General features: G+C 39.4%; 1 protein-coding gene across 4 annotated transcripts in view; it reads right to left on the bottom strand.

Annotated features, from left to right (window-relative positions):
• LOC131251212 (homeobox-DDT domain protein RLT2) overlaps positions 1–22007 on the bottom strand; it is a 66656-nt gene that overhangs the window by 5771 nt on the left and 38878 nt on the right. For all 4 annotated transcript variants that reach the window (XM_058251802.1, XM_058251801.1, XM_058251800.1 and 1 more), the window contains exons 5-7: positions 18369–18836; positions 17819–17905; positions 17628–17725 (exon numbers count right to left, since the gene is read on the bottom strand). In XM_058251802.1, the coding sequence (XP_058107785.1) occupies positions 17628–17725; positions 17819–17905; positions 18369–18836 (653 nt within the window). The remainder of the gene's footprint in view (positions 1–17627; positions 17726–17818; positions 17906–18368; positions 18837–22007) is intronic.

The raw sequence follows: 22007 nt of genomic DNA, 5'->3' as shown, positions 1-22007 counted from the left end.
AGAGTTTGGGAGGGTATCGGTTTCCATCTAGGGGATGGAAAGAGATTTAGGTCTTGGGAGGATAGGTGGGTGGGAGATGTGAAACTGGGGGAGAGGTTTCCATTATTAGCAGGTAGGGTTGAAAGTCGGGCGGGTTGGGTCAGGTTGGTGCTCAACCCTAGGCCAACCCAAGGTTCCTATACCTCAACCCAACCCAAGCGGGCTCGGTCGGGTGGATACATGCTAATATTTTCATTATTACATTAGTCTATTATATTTAAATACACATCTTACTTTTTGTACCTATGATTTCATTAAATATATATGTAGTTATTTCAATACATGTCCATCCTTTTTCCGAGATCATTTTAGGGTATTATGCAAAAAATGAAGCAGATTGAATTATTAGGTGGACCATGCCATAGGAAACAATGGTGATTGACCATTAATGGGCCACAAAAGTTTTGGATCAAGCTGATATTTGTTTTTTTCCCTTCGTCCAAGCTTTTGTGAACTTATCAACAGATTGAATGGCAAATAAAATCTACGGAAACATTAATTTGCACCCTAAGAAGTGTTTAATGGTAGGGTGTCCAATCACCACTGTTTCCTGGACTATAGTCCAACTAATAATTGGATCTTCTTAATTTTTGGGATCATGCTATGAAATGATACGAAAAAACGGATGGACGGAGTCGATATAAAATACACACATCAAGGTGGGCCCCATGGTAAGGGCTGCAAAGTCTTGGGTGAGGCCGGGGTCTCACCTAATCCACTCCCCTGCACCACACAACAAGCAACATAATTTCTTAACATAAGAAATTTACGTGAGCCCCACAATAATGTATTTCTTGAATCCACACCGTCCATCTAAATTTTTAGATCATTCTAGGAAATGAGCCCAAAAAAAAAAATGCAAATCCAAAGCTAAAGTGGACCACACCACTGAAAACAGTAAACAGTAGGAATTGATGTTACCATTGAAAACTTTTTGGGGCCACAAAAGGCTTTAATCAAGCCTATATTTGTATTTTAACTTCCTCCAGGTATGTGTGATCTTATGAATAGGTCAGATGGAAAATAAACCTCATGGTTGGCCCTAGGAAAGTTTCAACTGTAGTTTGTTCAATCCCTACTGCTTTTTGTGGTGTGGTCCACTAAAGCTTTGAATGTGCCTCATTTTTGGGGTCATGCTCTAGAATGATCTGTAAAAATTGATGGACGGTGTGGATCTAAAACACAAATCATTGTGGGGACTAGAGAAGTTCCACACGTTAAAAGTCATGTTGTGTAGCACACAATCTATTTGGGAGAGAAATCTGGCATATCTTGTTAGCTTGAGTCATTAGAAATGACGTGCACCAATGAGACGTGATGGCACCGGAATTTCTTGTGCCTTCAAAACAAACGATCTGCACTCAATTACAATTAATAAGTAACTTCGATATCGATCTGGTTTGGGTTGGGTCGGGCAACTCGAGACCTCAACCCAAGCACAACCAAAATTTTATCGTGTTGGTGTTTGTATAGCCCAAGCCTGAGGCCAAACTTGATACATCCTGCCCGAGCCCAACTCAATGTCGGGTCGGTCACGGGTTGGTCGGGTTGAACCCGCCCTACTTTCAGCCCTATTAGCTGGGCTAGCTAGAGAAGAGAGGGTGAAGGTGAGTAGTTGTTACTTAGTTAGGGGAGATGAGGTTGCTTGGGCTCCTAATTTTAAGATAAATTTGAGGGATGAGGAGATTAAAGAGTTGATTCAATTGCTTCAGATGCTTGCTTCCGCTTCTCCAATGTTATCAGAGGTGGATTCCATAACGTGGTTAAAGACATAGTTAGGTTCATTTTTAGTTAGGTCTTGCTATCGGATGTTAAGTACAGGAATTGAAGTCATTGGCCTTTCTCCAACGGCCTTTCTCTGGCACTACAGTGCCCCACGAAGTTTGCGGCCTTCGGTTGGCTCGTAGCAATGTTCGCAATATTGATACTATCAGCCGATATTATCGATATCGCAGTCCAACGATATGAAACATGTTGGAAGAAATATTTCGAAAAAATTGGAAAAAAAAAGAGGGAAACTTTCAATAGGGTGGATTTCCGCACTTGTAGAATAGATTGCCCTGATTGGAAGCTGCATTTGGCGGGCCATTTGAATCGAAGCTCACCATTCGTAGGTTACTGTAAAGAAAATCTCGATTCCTTTTTTTTTCTTTCTTCTATTAGATTGTTACTTGAAAACGGAATTGATTTAGGAAGAAAATGCAAAAAAAAAAATCTAGAGAAATTCAGAGATTTGGGGAAGAATTCAGGGTTTTAGGGTCTCTGCGATAAAAAAATGACTTCGGAGCCCCTTTTTATCGGGTGCAGATTCGCTACTGACGGGTTGAGTAGCCAGACTCGCTATTGAAGTGACGTCACCAAGTTTTGTGGGTTCCACCATGATGTATGTTTTGTATCCACACCGTCCATCCATTTTGAGAGACCATTTTAGGTCATAAGCCAAAGAATGATTCAGATCTAAAGCTCGAGTGGACCCCACCACAGAAAAAAGTGGAGAGAGTGACGCCCACCATTAAAAATTTCTAAGGGCCACAAAAATTTTCAATGAAGCTGATATTTGTGTTTTACCTTATTTAATGTTTGTGTTAACTTAGGAACAGATTGAATCTCAAATAAACATCACGGTGGACCTTAGGAAGGTTTCAATGGTGGGTGTAACTCACTCCACTATTTTTTGTGGTGGGGTCCATTATAGTTTTGGATCTGCCTAATTCTTTGGATCATGCCCTAAAATGTTCTCTCTAAATGGATGGACGGTGTGGATACAACACATACATCATGATAGGACCCACATAACTTGGTGACATCACTTCAGTAGCGAGACTCGCTACTCAACCTGTCATAGCTAATCCGCGTCCTTTTTTACCGAGCACGGCTACACGAGGCACGTAGGCATCTTTTCACACATGTAATGGGCCTCCAATCTGAGTGGTTCATGTGATGCGGCATCCCATGAAACTCCCAAGGACCAAATTTTACCCTGATGTAAAACTCTGGTGGGCCGTAGCAAAGAAAAATGCAAATCAAGGGAGAAAAATGTTTTCTTCTTTAATGGCCCACCAAAGTCTTAGATCAAAGCAAAAGTTGAACCATAAAGGTTTCATGGAGTGCTGCATCACTTAGACCGTTTAGATTTTGGACTCACATCACATATGATAAGTTCTCAAAAAGTTCTCATGATAACTTGGCTTTAGGGAAAATCCGCATTGGGGCAGACCAAGAGCCTAGAGATGGATGGTCCTGTCAGGGCTCTTTAAGGCCCACCATGATATATATATATATATATATATATATATATATATATTATCTACATCATCCATCTATTTTGATATGTCATTCTAGGGAATGAGCCTAAAATGTAGCCAGATATGAGGCTCAAGTGGCCCACACCACAGGAAGTTGTGGTGGGAATGATATCCATCGTTGAAGCTCTCCTGGGGCCCATCATGATGTTTATTTTCCATCCAATTTGTTCATAAGGTCTAATAGACCTGGATGAAGGGAAAACATAAATATTAGCTTGCTCCAAAACTTATGTAGCCCCCAAATTTTTTTTTTAATGGTTGCTATTCAATGATCACTTTTTCGTGTGGTGTGGTCCGCCTAAGATTTGGATTTGTTTCATTTTTTGGCCCATACCCTAAAATGATTTGTCAAAATGAATTAACAGTGTAGATGCCAAATTATTTTAGCTTATTATCCAAAAAATAAGCACATCCAATTATCAAGTGGACCATACCAAAGGAAAAAGTGGTGATTGACTATTAATGGGCTGCAAAAGTTCTAGATCAATCATATATTTGTTTTTTCCTTTCATCCAAGATCATGTGAACTTATCAACAGATTGGATGGTAAATAAACACTACAAAAACATTAAGATGAGCCCTACGAAGGTTTTAATGGTAGGGTCTTCAATCAACATTGTTTCTTATGGTTTCCTATGGCATGGTCCAGTAGATAATTGGATCTACTTCATTTTTGGGATGGTACCATAAATTAAGTTGGCAAAACAGATGGACAATGTGGATATACGTCTTAATACATTTATAAATGTTATGCATTATATTTTAATATAGTTGTCTTAGGTCAATCAGATAACGCATAACTTTGGATCCTATACAAAGTAAACCTATTGTGTGCACTTTTTTTTAAAAAAAAATTATTATTATTTTTTATATGTTATGATTTAAAAGTGTATATTAAGATCTTTTTAAAAAATACTTGAAGTTTCATTGAAAAATTCAATCATTTTCCCAATGTTTCCCCATGTTTCCCGAAAAGTGCGATAAATTATGCGATACAAACAATATATCCCGTGCGATAACTGATATGTATCTGTATCCCAAGGGTGCGATACCGATATTTCGAACACTGGCTCGTAGGGAAAAATAAAGTGCTTACGGTTGACAATCTCTGCAAGAGGAACATGATCCTTCCAAACGTTTGCTTAATGTGCCTAAAAAATGCAGAAAATGTGGATAATTTGTTTCTCCATTGTGCATTTGCTAGGGAGGTTTGGGATTTTTTTTTCCCCAGTTCTTTAGGGTTATATGGGTGTCCTTGAACACAATAGAGGAATTCCTTATTGCTTGGCATGGTGGGGGGTTAGGGAAATCAGGGGTAAAGGTGTGGAGATTAGGCATGTTAGCGATCCTTTGGGCTTTATGGTGGGAACGAAATGAGCGATGCTTCAAAAACAAAATGCACGGAGCAATGTAGGTCTTTAAGTTAGCTTTTCAAAATGTGAAGGAGTGGACAGAGGTGTAGTATTTGCTTCGTTTCTTAGCTTTTGAGGGTTGCATTCTAATGCGGATATCAGTGGTGCACCCTTTATAGTGTACCAGAGGAGGAGGCGTTGCCGACAAAGTACTAGAGCAGAAGAGTTAATGTGGATGGACGTTGGGTCCATTGGATCCATTTTCTGATGCGCTATGAGTGCAGGAGCGGCATGACCGCACCCTGATCGCAGGCCCATGGGTCGGATTTCACACCCTGTCGTGCGGGTGTTTTTAGTTTTAAGCATTTTTTTTGTTCTTTTCCTTGTTTCTGGGGCTTTAATGCACTTCTTACTTTTTTCGTTTTTTTTTATCATTTTTTTTTTGTTTTCAGGGGCTTTAGTGCACTTTTACTTTTTCCATGGCTTATATATACTCTGAGAAACCCTATTTTGATAGAATGAATAAGAATTCAAGTGTTTTTTTTTCTTCTTATATCAAAGAGATTAGGGTTTCAGGATTGGCCATTGGGTGTTGAGGATTCCACTTCGGTTTCAGGTTTCCTTCTTTCTAAATTTTCAAGGTGCAGGAAAAGGTAAGAATAATCTGCCTTCTTTTCTTTTGACGACAAAAGATCTATACTTTTCATCTCGAACCCTCCATTCTTCATCCCTTTCGTTCTTCTGGACATTCCCTTTTAGTTTAAACAGAAAAGAGGGATGACTAGTCAGTAGAATCATATCCAAACTTGATCGTAGACTGACTTATGCTAGATATGGGATATCTTCATATCCCTAGGTCATCCCTTTTTACCCTTTATGTGATTTTATGCTAAGGGACATGATCCTAACGGAATGATCTCATCTCAGTGTTGAGATTTGCCTAATCCATTTAATTGGAAACACTTGGTTGATTAATTAATTTATTTGAATCTCGTCATCCTGATTATACATGCATCTATTGTTAGGCCATCAAATGTCCTTACATCACGTTCAATGGGGCATGTGTTGTTTTTCTTTTTATATCTTTATATTTGAAATTTTGGCCTTGGCCTTTTTAAAAAAAATGCAATTTATCCAATTGTCAAAAAATAATAATCACTAATGGACTTCATAAAAAAAAAGATAGAAGGCTCAAAGTGCCCTTAACACATGGCCATTCAATGATATATTTGGAGTGTCCTACAAGAATAAGCTAACTAAAGAAAAAGAACAAAATTCTCAAGCCTTCCCTAAGTGCTAATAGTTTGGTTCCGTCAAATCAATCATCCTAGCAAGACCAGAGAAGGCATGCATTTTTTTTTCCACCCTAGCCATTCCTTAATACACCAATCCCACAGGACCTGGGTTACCTTAAACTGCCCCATTAAAGCAGACGATCCACCATCCATTAGGAGGGCGCCACCCAATCCATCTCAAAGAGGCAGAAGAATCTCTACCAAATTTCATAAGAGTGGGCATAGTGCATGAAGACATTATCCACATTCTCTTCATCGCAAAAACAAATGCCATGGGAACTTCAGAGAAAACATTCAAATACTTAGCTAGTATAGAGTAGGAACTGATAGTGAAAGAACCGTTTCTTTCAAGGCTCCAAATCCACTCATCCATTTCCCCATCTCTTGGAATTTGGCAATTGAGATAGCCCATGAGACCAACAACGCCCACTATTTCCTCATCCGTTGACACCATCCTAAACCCAGAGACGAAACTACTTAACCCCCGACTGTAACAATAGGTTAAGGAAACTAATATTACTTTATCATTGGCCACCTGATATAGATGAGGACAAATGTGATAAAGTACATTGCTCTCACACCAAACGTCTTCCTGAAATTGTGTTCTAGAGCCGTCCCCAATCCTTCCAACAATTGCCTCAGGGAATTCATCTTCAGTTGTGACCACCAACTTTCTAGAACCACGAGACCATGTATGCGTGAAGATTCCCATGTGCATTGTTCACCATAATTGGGGCCAGATTTACAAGATATCGTATGCCTCAACAAGCTGTCATCTTTTGCCCCAAACCTCCAAAGGATGGTATAAAAAAAAAGGTTACATAATGGCCATTATGTAAAGGAAATGTTTCCCCTTTTTATGCAATATGGGTGAATCGGTTTGTTATGAAGGGCTGTATGCCCCAGTATCGGCAACATTGAGGGGCCGATATTGCCGTTAAAAGCCAATACAACCACGAGGGCCCCATTATGGAAGTTATTATTATTAATTCTCTCATTTTTCTTCTACTTTATTCACTTCAACCATGAACTTAGAAACTAGTTTTAAACTAGATCTAGGCCTATTTTGAGGATCAAAACACAATCTGAGCTGGAATTGATGAACCAAAGCAGAGTGAATCATTTTGGAAAATATCAAAAGAAGGGGTAAACCATCACTTCTTTTTTTTCTTTTCTTTTCTTTTCTTTTTTTTTTTTTTTTCATTTTCCATATTTTTTTGTTCTATTTATATTTCGGGAACCCTAATCCACCAATTCATGCTTGACTTGTGTTTGACTAGTGCCTATTTGGTAAACTTTCAATGGTTCAACTTGACACTGCTTGACATACAACATTCTTACCAAATAATGACCCCACTATACCATCAAATACATGTCTAAACCTGGAAAATAATATATATTTGGGATCCTCACATTCTTAGAATTTTACCAATAAATTTTGAGATCCCATCCCCAAACCAACCAATCCCCACTCCCCTACTTCACCAACATTCTTACAGTATTACCCACCATCTTCCTCTTGTTAGTAACTAGGAGAATAATTTTTCAAATTTCTCAGACAGAGGATCAAGCACATGTCATTTGTCTTCCTAGAATCGAACACTTCTGCCTGAAGGCCTTGAACCTGCCCTAAAGTGTGAATTATTGATGAAGAATAGATGCCTTACTAGGAGCAATAAATTGTGCTCCATATATGTGAACCCCACCAGATAGAAGCAGTTATGACATCCCACCCATTCTCATCAAGGCCATACTCGACTACAAGCACATCCCACAGCATAGACTCCTCACCTCTACCCCTCAAAACTCATTTCCCAAGCAACCTAATCCACCACACTCCACTTCCCATGGAATGCCGCCACTATGCTCTTCTAACACGCTAACCTCCTGTAGCATGTTTCATATCAAATCATGAATTTGAGAGAGAAATCATGACTCGAGTGTAGAAATAGGCCAAAGCTCAAAGGAGAGAAAATTTAAAGAAAATTCATTTCTTTCCACATGTTAGCATGGATTCTAATACAAATCATTGATGGAGGCAAAAGGATATATTTTACTCTTTATTTTACAATTGTATTTTTTATGTTTCAGTACTTGTATTGTATGAGTTGAATGATATGAAGTAATTTTAGATATAATTGGACTGTTTTTGTCCAACAGTGCATGGTTAAGGCCCCATACAATGGAAACCTATTATGTATAGTTGTTCAGTTTCATGAAAAATTCCACCTTTTTCCTAACGTCTCCTTCGGACAACATTATGATATTAATACATATTTCCGTATCCCATGGTTGCAATACATGAAACAATAACAATACATAAAACCTTGGTAAGAAAGGGATTGCAACACATTAAAGAGAAACATGAGAAACAAAGAAACACAAGGGAGATCCAAAGTCAGAGAGGGTTTACCTTGAACTGAATCGGAGAGACCTGAAGAATGATCGAGGAGTCCAAGGGGGGAGGACTCCCTTGGTGAAACGAAGCATCAAACTCATGAGAAAGGGGAGAGAAGGGGAGCATAGCCCAATCCAAGGAGGGGGGAGGGAAAGAGAGCCATGAAGAGGGGAGAGAGCCCACAGGGGAGAGCTGAAGGACCAAAGAAGAGGAAGGATCAGGAAAGCGGGGGAGGCGCCATTGTTGCACATACTTGAGCTCCATAAAGGCAAGATAAATGCATTGCCACGAGTCCAAAAGTGAGGGAGTTTTCTGAAGGAAAAAGGATAGGGGCAAACATCTTTGCCAGGGATGGGAGGCTCGGGGCAACCTCTCCTTGAACACACACACACACACACACACACACACTCTCTCTCTCTCTCTCTCTCTCTCTCTCCCTCCAAGTGCCACTTACGTATGACAGTCGTGGGGGTGTATGTTGGGCATTATTAGTAGGGATCACAGAGGGTAGTTGAGAGATGTTATGTGTTGAGGATAAAGAGTCTTTGTTGATGTCATCACATAAATCATCATTACAGTCATAAAGAGAAAGGGTCTCAATCGGATTGATCAAGTGAAGGAACGACCACGGGTAAGCTTGGATGGAGGGTTGCTTGAGGCGTTCGAATTATAAATGCCACCCTCATCATCAGACACCTTCCTAGAAAGGGGACAATGCATAAAAGATGACATGCCGACTCTCACCTTACTAACACAAAAGGCATGCATTAATAATGATAAGGCTCCTCTTCCTCAAATTGTCTATCATTAACACCCTATTCCAACCCACTAGCCATGCAAAAGCCATAACCTTAGAAGGGGCTCCATCAACATATTCCGTATCAGTAACGGTGGCTGTAACGGTCACCAACATTACCAATACAGGTATCGGCCATAACGGTTGATATGGGGGCGTAACGACCGTTACGACCCCCATAACGGTTGAAAATTTTCTTTTGCCCGAAAAATTCTGAAAAAAATATCTAGAAAATCAAGAATAATGTAAATATTTCTAATATGTATTCATTTTTATTTATTTATTTATTTAGTTTTTTTTTTTAACATGTTTATGGTAGTGTAACGGTCCACTCTTTGGTGAGAGTGTTGTATCGGGCTGTCTAGTGAATTGTTTAATATGATTGTCTCTAATGTTTACACATCACAATCAAGCATCAGAACTAGAAATCAGAAAAAGGTATGAATATTGCTTTTTCAATTTTTTGAAAAAAAGGCCCTCGGAGATTCTATTCGCTCAAATCACTTCAATCCACAATTTTAATCTTAAAAGTTATAGTAAGAGTAGTCGAAATCTGTTGTAAAATGATATAGGAGAGTTTTTGGAATGAGAAAAGTGAAAAAGATGAGAAAAATGAATTTAAATAGAAAAAAAGTGATAGTTTTTCGGCCTTTATGGCCACCGCAACAGCTGATACGGTCTCAAAAAACTAACTGCCCCTTTTCACCTCTGTATTGTGTAACGGTCATGGTCGTTACCTATACGTATCGGCCATATCGTAACTGATACGGAACACCATGGGCTCCATAGGCCTATAGGAAAAGAGTCTGCACTATATCGCCTCCACTTGAGCCATTTGAGATCAAAGAATAGAATGACTTCACTGAGATCTTTTTAGTCTTCTCCTTTAGCCACCTCACTGAATCATTCCCCTCCGAAATACAGACCTCGAACAATTGATTTAAGAGTGCCAACAATTACTGAAATTCATCCTCTTGGAGATCCTGTCTTCGTAATGGGGTCTGGACCCCAAAAGACTCATGAATAGAAAAGTAGGTGATTAACTAATATATCGGGATCCACGACTACTTGAGCTAGCCTTGGATATTGATCTTGCAAAGACCAATCACTAAGCCACACATCCTTCCAAAATCTCACCCTTGACCCATCTCCCACCCCAAAACCCACTTCTTTTAGTCTCGAAATCTACTCCCACACTCAACGCTCTATATAAATAGGCACTTTTGGGCCATTACCCCTCCTGATTCGCCCCATATTTTCTATCTATGACCTCCTTCCGAAGAACCAACTCCCTCACCCCCAAAAAAAAAAAAAAAAACTCCATATCCATTTCCCCAATAAAGCTTCATTCATAGACCCCAAGTTGGAAAGTGGAAATAGAAGCAAATGAGTTTCGAGTGAATGAATACTTTGAGATGGGCCAAGTTGACCCATTTCATAAGGTGAAATTTTTCCTTGGCTTCCCCTCCTTACCATAGAAAATCCCTTCTAAGCTTCTCCAACTTATTAAGCACCCATTTCGGAGCTACTTTAATTAGGACAATTCTTCCCCAAATACAACAACCTACACTTCCAAACTGATAACTTCATTTTGAATCTTTCAATCGATAGGTCCCATAAGTTCTTTTTCGCCTTCCTAATACACAAGGGAAGACCCAAATAAGTAGATGGGAATGACTCCACCCTACAACCAAACACCCTAGTAAGAAAAGACACCTCCTCCCTAGTCAACCTATACCCAACATTGTCGATTTTTGAAGATTGACTTAAAGCTCGACACAATTTCAAAGCAAAAAATAGCTTTCCGAAGATTATCGACTCAGGAAGCATCCGACTCACAGAATTAGATTGTGTCATCCAGTGAATTGAAGATGAAACACTCGAAAATCCCCCCTATCCACCTTGAAGCCATAAAATAGACCTTCGCCGACCCATTTTAAAAGCAATTTTCTCAAGGCTTCTACCACTACAACAAATAGAAAAGGAGAGAGTGGATCCCCTTGCCTTAGACCCCTTGTTGATTTAAAGAAACCTTTGGGATAATCATTGACGAGAATTGAGAATTGGTCGAGCCCACACACTCTTGAATCCAACTTCTCCATTGACCCCACACCTCATCCAGCCCAACATGTAATCCAGAAATGGCCAATCAACATGATTATAAGCTTTCTCGAAATCCAGCTAGAAGACTACTCTACCCTTTTCCCCTTTTATGGCGTGAATTAACGATTTCATTAGCAATCAATGGGATATCTAGAATCTCCCTCCCTTCCCAAAAAGCTCTTTGCACCTTGAGATGATTCGACCTAGAATAGCCCGAAACCTAGAAGCAAGATCCTTTGCAAGGATCGCACGAAGCGCCGATAAGATTGATCAGGCGAAAATCCTGGAGGCAATTGGTCCCTTCCTTTTTCGGAATTAGCACAATAACGGAAGCTCCAAATTTTGATGCTAGCTTGCCCTTCTCGAAGAACTCACAAATGAAACTCATCATGTCCTTCCTTAACATTTCCCAAAAGATTTAGAAGAAAGAAATAGGAAAGCCATTAGGACTCAACTAGCTATTTTTACCTACTCCAAGATAGCCCTTTGCAAAGATGTAGCCTCATCATCGGACAACACCTCAAATCCTAGGTTGTCGTCTTGGTCTCACAATTTCAGGGTTAGATAGAAGATCCTTATAGTAGGACACTATAACATCGTACATTTCTGCTTTCCCTTGTACACGAACCCCATCCACCAAAGTGCTTTCAATTTTGTTAGCATGAGCTTTTGCACTAATGACACCATGAAAGAATTTAGTGTTTTTATCCCCCTCCTTTAGTCACAACACTCTCGACTGTTGTTTCCACTTAATTTCCTCCCTCAAAAAATTATCGTATTTGACCTTGAGGGTATCCCTAGCAAGAATCCCACCAACACTTCACTAAATCCCTAAACCCCTCCACCTAGAGCCAGGCTAATTCAAACTTGAATGGCCTCAACCCCAGTTCTCCATTTCCACTAGGAGAAATAATTATGTAATGGTCAAAAATTGGCTTTGGCAAACCTAGCTAACTAGATAAGGGGAATTTATCAATCCAGCTGGTTGACCCAAGAAATTGATCTAACTTGGAGAGAATAGGATGAGCTCGGCCATTGGACCATGTAAATTTGACACCCCCCATCGACAAATCCACCAAATCATTTATGCATGCCCAATCAGAAAACGCTAACATGCTTCAACTGATTTTGCCATCTAGTGTTTTAAATAGTTACACTATATAGTGTGTAACTTATTCTATGTAGTGTAGCTTAGTCTTAATGCCATGTAGCTCATGAAAATAGCTTAAGTCTCGTGTAGCATACGCTACAAGATAATCTGCATATGCTATGCACTACACAAACTATGCTATACTCTATATAGCTCACATTACAAGTTATTTTTCACTACAACATTAATCTTCAATAAAAATTAGTTAATATTTTCAATGTTTTTAGTTAAATAATATAAGTAAAAATATTAAATCAGTTTCGTTGCTTTTTCTTTACTTTTATAGTTTATCATTACCCTTTCCTATTACTTTAGGTTGCGCTTGATTGCACCAAATATCATGAAAATTTCATTATCAATAAGCCTAATTTGGTGCAAAATATCATGAAATTGGCACAACCAAGCGCAACCTTCATTAAAAATCTAGAAGTAGCGTGTAGATTAAGTTACGTGCTATGTAGTTTACAACTCACGCTTCATAGGGGCACACGCTACGCTAAACGCTATTTAAGACGTTGTTCCCACTTGAAGACTTCTCAAACCAGAATCTAGGGACGTAAAGTCCCCTCCCATGCACCACGGAAGCCCTGTTCTTGCTCTAACTAAATCTAACTCCACCCAAGAGTGCCTAAGATCAAGTGTGGTCGGGTGATATCACAGCAAAAAACCCATTTGAATCCTGACAACCTGTCTCGGAAAATCACATTTAGAGAAAATTCCCCCACACAACTATCTTCTTTAGACCATAACAACAAGTTCCAAACTACCAAAATGCCTCTTGATGCTCCCACAACATTCTTAATTGCCCCTCCCTTCATAGATCTTATCCAGATATTGTTCACCACACCTTAACCTGAGCCTTATATATCCTACGAATTGCCCTGATCTGAGCCCCTCTTTGGGGGCAGCCCATTCCCCTCTCACTCCAACTAATAATCTTCATAGACCCACTCTCTCACCCTTCTCCCCACTTCCCCACCCTCTGAGCCTAACGCCATAATTCTTTGAACTTTCAACAGCCTTTAGCTTCCTAAGACCTCAAGGTGAAATAACTCACCCGCCAAAGCAACTTCCCTCTCTTTCTGCGCACCCCTTTCTCAGACTGTCTGGAAGAAAGTCAGGCAATCATCCTTGCAATCCCCAAAAGTCACCCCCAATAGTCTTCTGATTTTCCCTAAAGCTTCCGTAGCCCACTCCATTCCTTGAGCCACTAGAATGTGATTCCCTCCAATCTCTCCTACCTCGATCCTTGTAGACAGAGCCACCTTACTTCGAGCCTTGGTTATCATTTCAACGCTTGAATCAGAGAGACCTCTATTGCTGCCACAAAGCTATCTTCAGACGTATGAAGCAAAACAATCTAGAGATCATTTCCGCCTCCCTTTATCAAACAACTTTGCTGAGGATGGACCATCTCCACTCCAACTGATGATGAAGCTCCATCCATACGAGCAAGAAAGTTAGGCCGAGATCTCTCCTTTAAAAACCTCATCAGCCATCATCAGAGTCAACTCTCTAAGCCTAAATAATATTATTGGATAGAAATAAAACCCCTCACTGCAACAATACTGAATGTGGGAGGTGAATAAATAACCAGGTTGTGTGAGGAAATACTCTTCTACCCCTCATGTGGGGTGCCTCTCATGAAATTGCATGATCCACGATGCAAGAGAACATGTGACTCTTCGAATCCACTGCTTTGGGACCCTCCTAAACGCCATATGGTTGCATCACTTCGTCCTTCGTTGAGAGAAAGCGACAGTTGTCGCCATCTCGATCGCCCACCTCTAACACCAGGGACGACACTAGATACTAGTTGTCTGTAATAAGGCCACATGGCCCCTCCTCTTCAAATGTTGCATCGCTTGGTTCTTCTCGATTGAGGAGGTCTTCATCTAATAGACATGTGCCCGCCTTTATTGATGCCATTTGCTCCCCGCTGACATCAGGTGACACATGCGCCTGAGCCGCATTAATTGCCCTTGACTCTCTTCAACTTTGATTCCACTAATGCCACACCCAAGGAGCTCTCTATCCCTCTCCTCCTTTGATTTCAACCTTTCTCACTGAGGACCCTCCCTTACTACTTGCCTGCTACTCTCTCCCTCCCCGACACCATCCCCTTCTAAAGCTTCCCTAACACCCACAACCCCTTCCTCACCATTCCCTTCACTAACTCTTTACTTACCACTTTACCCACTGGACAATCTTGATATGATCCTCCCCCTCCGTTCAACTCACCGATGCCCACCCCTTCTAAAACCCCTCGCCCCCGAACTTCGATGCCCCTCCCCCTTACTAGAGCCCTTACCCTTCTCCAAACCCTTATCGCCTCTAGCTGCCCCTACTATTAACCCCCAATTTCCTAACCCCAATCTTCATTGCCTCCCTATTTGCTATCGCTAGCCCATTCTATGCCTTCTTCACTCAAGATGCTTTCCCTTATAGATCTTGTCGTTATATGCCTCAATGGTCGTCGTCACCTCCCTCTTTGAAGCCATCCTCACGAAGGAAAAACCTCGATAAGTGACCAACTCCTTATCCCTAGGGAGAAAAACCTCCATGATTGTACCACAGCTCCAAATGACCTTCTGAGGTGCCATTCCCCCCAATTTGTCGAATATCTCTCAAAAAACGGGGTTGGAAGCTCCCTCAGATCCCCCTAACTCCGAGAAAATCTATTGTCGTCCCTTCCCCTTTCTATTTCCCCACTTCAATCTACTCACCCATGTCTCCTTGTTGCTCCTCTTCTACATGATCCCCGCCAGCCAACCTTTTCTCGTAAGTCGTTCTCCACAGTCCCTCCCCATCTACCCACCATTCTATGACCACCATTCTCTCTCCGCTTGGTCCTTCAAGAAAGAATCTTTCTCTTGATTCAACTGACAATGAAACTTCAAAATAGGCAATGTATCAATAGCTTATAAATAATTAGGTTTTATAGTTCAATTTTACAACTACAATCCATATTCACACAGTATCAATGTCATATTGTGGTGTTCCCCATTCTACATCAAGATTTCATAGATGATTGCGTGCATATGATGTAGTAAAACGGGGAATATTTTCTACAAGTAGAGCTACATAAAGAAATATATGGCACCCAATCTCCATTGTAATAATGGCCATATGTATAGTGTACTAGACTGTCCATTTGGTGGGTTTCACTTAGGCTATAGCCCAAAAATGTCATTGATTGGATGAACATAACCATCTCATGACCGGAGTTTTACTTGTTGATGGGCTTAATGCAATTTTCCATTTGAATTGATTGATTACCGGGTACCGGTTGGATGGTTAGGATTGTTTACTGGGTACCCCATTTCCTTAAAAAGGGCGCTCGAACGCCCTTTTTTTAAACAGAGATGTTCTGTAATAAGGCTAGAACCCTAAAATTTCAACCAAATCTCACAAATCGGCTAAAGATTTCGACAGATTTCTCTCCAAAATCGGAGATTTTATTTGCGGTAACCTACGAATGGCGCTTTGATTCGAATGGCCCACCAAATGGAAGCTTCCGATCATGGAGATCTCTTCCGCAGGTACCAAATCCATCATCTGGCCTTTTTTTTTTTTTTTTTTTCGGTTCTCGATTTTTTCAGATAATGATACTATCCCAAACGATATTTGGCATTTTTTTGTTCTTTTTGGTCTCTTTCAAAGGATTTCGTATCGCTGGACCGTGAAACCGATAATATCGGCTGATAGTACCGATATTTTGAACATTGGTCATGTGCGACCGCATATGTGCATATGCAATTGCATATGCGCATATCCATATGCAAATTGCATATACGATCATGGCACAGATGCAATCGCATATGTGGCATATGCGAAAATATGCGATCGCGTACAGCATACGCGATCACATATTGGCCATGGCACATTGATTTTTATTTTTATTTTTTTGCAAAAAAACAACATTTTGCCTATAAAAAGGCTTCCAAATCTCCTCCATTTGCAATATTCTCACTCCAAAACTCTCTTACTCTATTTTTCTCTTACATTTCTTACTTACAAGTGGTCTTAATCTCTCTCTCTCTCTCTCTCTCTCTTGTATTTTCTACTTCCAAGTGATCTTAATCTCTCTCTCTCTCTCTCTCTCTCTCTCTCTCTCTCTCTCTCTCCCCCCTACATTCCCTCTCTCTTAGAAGTTGGAAGATCAAGATTCAAGAACTTTCAAGTTTCAAGGATGATAGCTTGTTGATTTTCTACAATAATAAATAAATAGCTTGTTGATTTTGTTATTACTTCTTGTTAACTATATTGTTAAATGTGGATGACTTGATGTTTAATTGATTTTATCTCTCTCAAATGTATTTTAGATATGTAAAATTAGTTATCTATTAACTTAGAAAAGTTCTCCTTAGTTTCTTATATTTTTTTACATTTTTTTGAATTTTTCCCTATATATATATATATTTCAAATTTTTTTTTTTTTTACAAATATGCGGTCGTATATGTGATTGTGCGATCGCATATGCGCATACGCATATGCGATCGCACATGATCGCATATGCAATTTGACAACATTGATTGTGTTCTATCTAACATAGGAATTATCCGCTCCCCATACATCAGAATGTGAATAGTGTTCCTATGTGCCGATTTGGTACAAGTGGATCCATGGTATGGTGATCCTGGCCTTAATCTAATCTACCTCTCCTTGGTCACTGGATACCACAAGAATCTTCTAGACTTGAAGACCACAGCCCTTTGATCAGTGGAAAGCAAATAACCATTACGGAAAAAGGCATATAAATGGTCTGGAGAAGAAGGCCAAAGATTGGATATTTGGATGGCCAATATTTTACATTATGGGGATATTTGTGCATTTCCTATCTATGTTGGTTTGATCCTGTGTTTTAAATATCGACGATATCAGCCGATATATCCCACGATATATCTTATATCCCACCTGTGCGATACGAAACGCACAGGTAGTGCCAATATATCCCACATATTCAATCCAGTGATCATTTTCAATTTTCGATCCTGGGCTGTCTTCTACAATGGGTCTCAAAGGATGATGAACAGTCTAACCTTAGACATGGCCATATGAATGGTGAAGATTTTGTGGTGATCATTTTTCTGAACAGCACCTCTATACATATGATACTAATGAGCAGAAGCCTAGAATTGTTGTCTAAGATTACAACTACTAAATTTAAGCATTTTGTGATACTAACCTTTTAACAGGTTTTGTCCACGGCAATTCCTGAGCAGAAGCCAATGTTGATGCATAATTCTGTCCCTGTAATTTGTTGCCCTTAATCTTCTTCCCCATCTTCACAGACGTAACATTTTAAGAAAGGTGGCAGTCAGAACTAAAGCAAAACCAAAGAGAATTTCACAAATACGAACATGAACATCCACCCACCTTTGTTTCACTTTTCACAAGCGTCTTTAAACGAACTGGATTTTCATCATCTTTATTTGTTTTCCTCTCTTTAAAAAGCTTTTTCACCTGCACAAAGAGTGCCAGAGACCCATTTCAGAACTAAATATCATCATGAAATGATTGACATTTGGAAAGTTAATTTCAGGGTTAGATGTGTTGTTTCCACCTTTCTTGAATACCAATGGCTCATCTGGCGGCATACATGTATGCTGATCCTGACCATCCAAATCATGGGCCTGGAGCAAACCATAAAAATGACACATTGAACAATCTTAATCATCCAACTAGTGCCCATGAAAAGTATGGTTAAGAAGAAAACGGTGAAAGGCCTGAAATTAAAGGATGATATGAAATGGTTAGCACCATTTATCAATGTGAGTTTAAAGATAGGCTCCATCCAGAATTCTGCCCCAACTAGGATGATTGATTGACCAACATGTATACCGAAAGTATCAAATGAAGAAATGGTGGAAAATGTACATAGAAGTCCAGCCCTTCAAAAATAATCAGAACAAGCATTTATTGGAACCTTTGTCATCTTTTTAGATTGTAGTCTGTCCTCAGCATCAAGAGAGGCATAGTGCCGGAGTACCGAATCAGTAGCTTCAGCCTCAAAGTATTCATTTCTATGAAACGCGCTGCCTGTATCATCATTCTGTACTCGAGGATAAGTTGATTCTTTCGCAATAACATTTCCTTCATAAAGATGAAGACGGCGATCTTTGCTGGAAACAGATCTCCCTTCTACCTTGTACTTGAGCAATGTCCCATAGTTCTTGGTGCTGAACTCGGAAGCTTCCTTGACAGAATCATCATCCATCTCCATCGCAGAGTTCCGATCAGGAGCATGATCACCATAACTGCTGATAGAAGATCTTCGAGCCAATGGGTAGCTAGCGAACTTGTCCTGAAGATCCATACACCCAGCAGTTCTCCTCGAACCAGCCCCTTCATATGGGCCACGAGGATGTGTCTCGTATTTGTATCTGTCATGTGCCTGAAGTGGAATTAAATACTAGTTATCATATAGGTTTCCATGGATGTGCAATTTTGAGAAATGAAATGATAGAATAATGGTACTCCAAGAGAGGACCAAGTTATCTATTCCACTGTCCCACTGAAATGTAGGGACCCACACATGTACTACATGAGCCCCCACCAAACACAAGTGGGTTACATCATTTTGTCAATGCAGCCTCCTGGAAGCAGATAATTTAGGACTCATGGAGGTACTGAATTGGATCTTGTAAAATCATGTGAGTGGAGTGTGATCAAATGTTTGAGAAAGCAGCCAGTTGAATCTATTAAGAGAAGTTAGAGAGAGAGAGAGAGAGAGGCCATTATATCTACTCCAACATCAAAACCAAGAAGTAGTAGTTAAAAGGATATATTACAAGAGTAACAATATTCCAAAGCATCAGGGCATCCATAACAACTTGATGCACCCTACCCGAAAAAGGGTATGTTACAAGAGTTACAATATTCCAATGCATCAGGGCATGCATAACAACTTGATGCACCCTACCCGAAAAAGCAGGGCCCTTGGCTTGGTGAGCTGGAGTGCTAGACCATTGATTTGATGGGATCAAACCAATGTTTTAAATATTTTTATCGCGTAATGTATTGCACCCTTGGGATACAGATACATATCTGTTATTGCATGGGATATATTGGTTGTATCACATAATGTATCGTTGTTGTTGGGAAACATGGGAACATTGGGAATTTGGTTGAATTTTTCAATGAAACTTCAAGGATGGTTGAAAAAGACATCAATACACACTTTGAAATCAAAGCATTACAAAAAAAAAAATAAAATTGCACATAATGGGGGTTTCCTTTATATGGGGTCCTAATATATGTGCTTTCTAACTGAACTGATGCAAGTATATTCAAAGTCTATTCATATAATTTATAAACGTAAGAAATGTATGGAAACACAAGCAATACATTTAAAAGCAAAAGAAGAATCACTAGATCAAGTTACATACATGTTTAATTTTGTGTTTGGATACAAAGATTGCAACTGATTTTTTGATTTTTCTCAATTTTCTACAACTCGACCATCTCCCCTAAATCTTGAAATCAAAGTTCAAAATCCACAATTTTTCATATAAAATATGAAGAATCATAAATTTGTAACCATTTGACACTAGTTTAACGTGATTTACAATAAAAACATGGATCGAAAATTGAAAATGATCACTGGATTGAATAAGTGGGATATATCGGCACTACCTATGCGTTTCGTATCGCACAGGTGGGATATAAGACATATCGTGGGATATATCAGCTGATATCATCGATATTTAAAACACAGGATCAAACCAACGTAGATAGGAAATGCACAGAAATCCCCATAATGTAAAATATTGGCCATCCAAATATCCAATCTTTGGCCTTCTTCTCCAGACCATTTATGTGCTTTTTTTCTTAATGGTTATTTGCTTTCCACTGATCAAAGGGCTGTGGTCTTCCAGTCTAGAAGATTCTTGTGGTATCCAATGATCAAGGAGAGGTAGATCAGATTAAGGCCAGGATCACCATACCATGGACCCACTTGTACCAAATCGGCGCATAGGAACACTATTCACATTCTGATGTATGGGGAGCGGATAATTCCTATGTTAGATAGTACATACAATCAATGTTGTCGAATCGCATATGCGATCATGTGCGATCGCATATGCCTATGGGAACACTATTCACATTCTGATGTATGGGGAGCGAATAATTCCTATGTTAGATAGTACATACAATCAATGTTGTCGAATCGCATATGCGACTGCATTTCTTAAGGGAAAACACAAATAAATATTAATATATATATATATATATATATATATATATATATATATATATATATATATATATATATATATATATATATAGGGAAAAATTCAAAAAAAAATGTAAAAAAATTTAAGAAACTAAGGAGAACTTTTCTAAGTTAATAGATAACTAATGTTACATATCTAAAATACATTTGAGAGAGAGAAAATCAATTAAACATCAAGTCATCCACATTTAACAATATAGTTAACAAGAAGTAACAACAAAATCAACAAGCTATTTATTTATTATTGTAGAAAATCAACAAGCTATCATCCTTGAAACTTGAAAGTGCTTGAATCTTGATCTTCCAACTTCTAAGAGAGAGAGAGAGAGAGAGAGAGAGAGAGAGAGAGAGAGAGAGATTAAGACCACTTGTAATTAAGAAATGTAAGAGAAAAATAGAGTAAGAGAGTTTTGGAGTGAGAATATTGCAAATGGAGGAGATTTGGAAGCCTTTTTATAGGCAAAATGTTGTTTTTTTGCAAAAAAATAAAAATAAAAATCAATGTGCCATGGCCAATATGTGATCGCGTATGCTGTATGCGATCGCATATTTTCGCATATGCCACATATGTGATTGCATCTGTGCCATGATCGTATATGCAATTTGCATATGGATATGCGCATATGCAATTATATGCGGGTCGCACATGACCAGTGTTTGAAATATCGATACTATCGGCTGATATTATCGGTTACATGGTCCAGCGATACGAATTCCTTTGAAAGAGACCAAAAAGAAAAAAAAAATGCCAAATATCGTTTGGGATAGTGTCATTATCCGAAAAAAAATCGAAAAAAAAAGGCCAGATGATGGATTTTGGTACCTGCGGAAGAGATCTCCGTGATCGGAAGCTTCCATTTGGAGGGCCATTCGAATCAAAGCGCCGTTCGTAGGTTACCGCAAATAAAATCTCCGATTTTGGAGAGAAATCTGTTGAAATCTTAGCCGATTCGTGAGATTTGGTTGAAATTTTAGAGTTCCAGCCTTATTACAGAACGTCTCTGTTTAAAAAAAAGGGCGTCTGAGTCCCCTTTTTAAGGAAATGGAGTACCGTGCACCACTGAGCTTACTGGTGTGTTGACGTCACCAAGCCCTGTGGGTCCCATCATGAGGTATGTGTTATATCCAAACCGTTCTTCCATTTGGCGAGCTCTTCTTAAGGCCTAAGCGTAAAAATAAGACAGATCAAAGATCAAGTGGACCATACTGTAAACAATAGTGGGAGTTGAGAGTCTACCATTGAAACCATTTTGGGGGTCACAAAAGTTTTGGATCAATATGATATTTATTTTTCCTCTTCATCCAGGTATATGTGACCTAATTAACAGA

The sequence above is a fragment of the Magnolia sinica genome, chromosome 7 (genome assembly GCF_029962835.1).
Source record: "Magnolia sinica isolate HGM2019 chromosome 7, MsV1, whole genome shotgun sequence".
NCBI lineage: Eukaryota > Viridiplantae > Streptophyta > Magnoliopsida > Magnoliales > Magnoliaceae > Magnolia > Magnolia sinica.
Note: the sequence above shows the minus strand (reverse complement) of the source record. Positions and strands in the feature narration are given on the sequence as shown.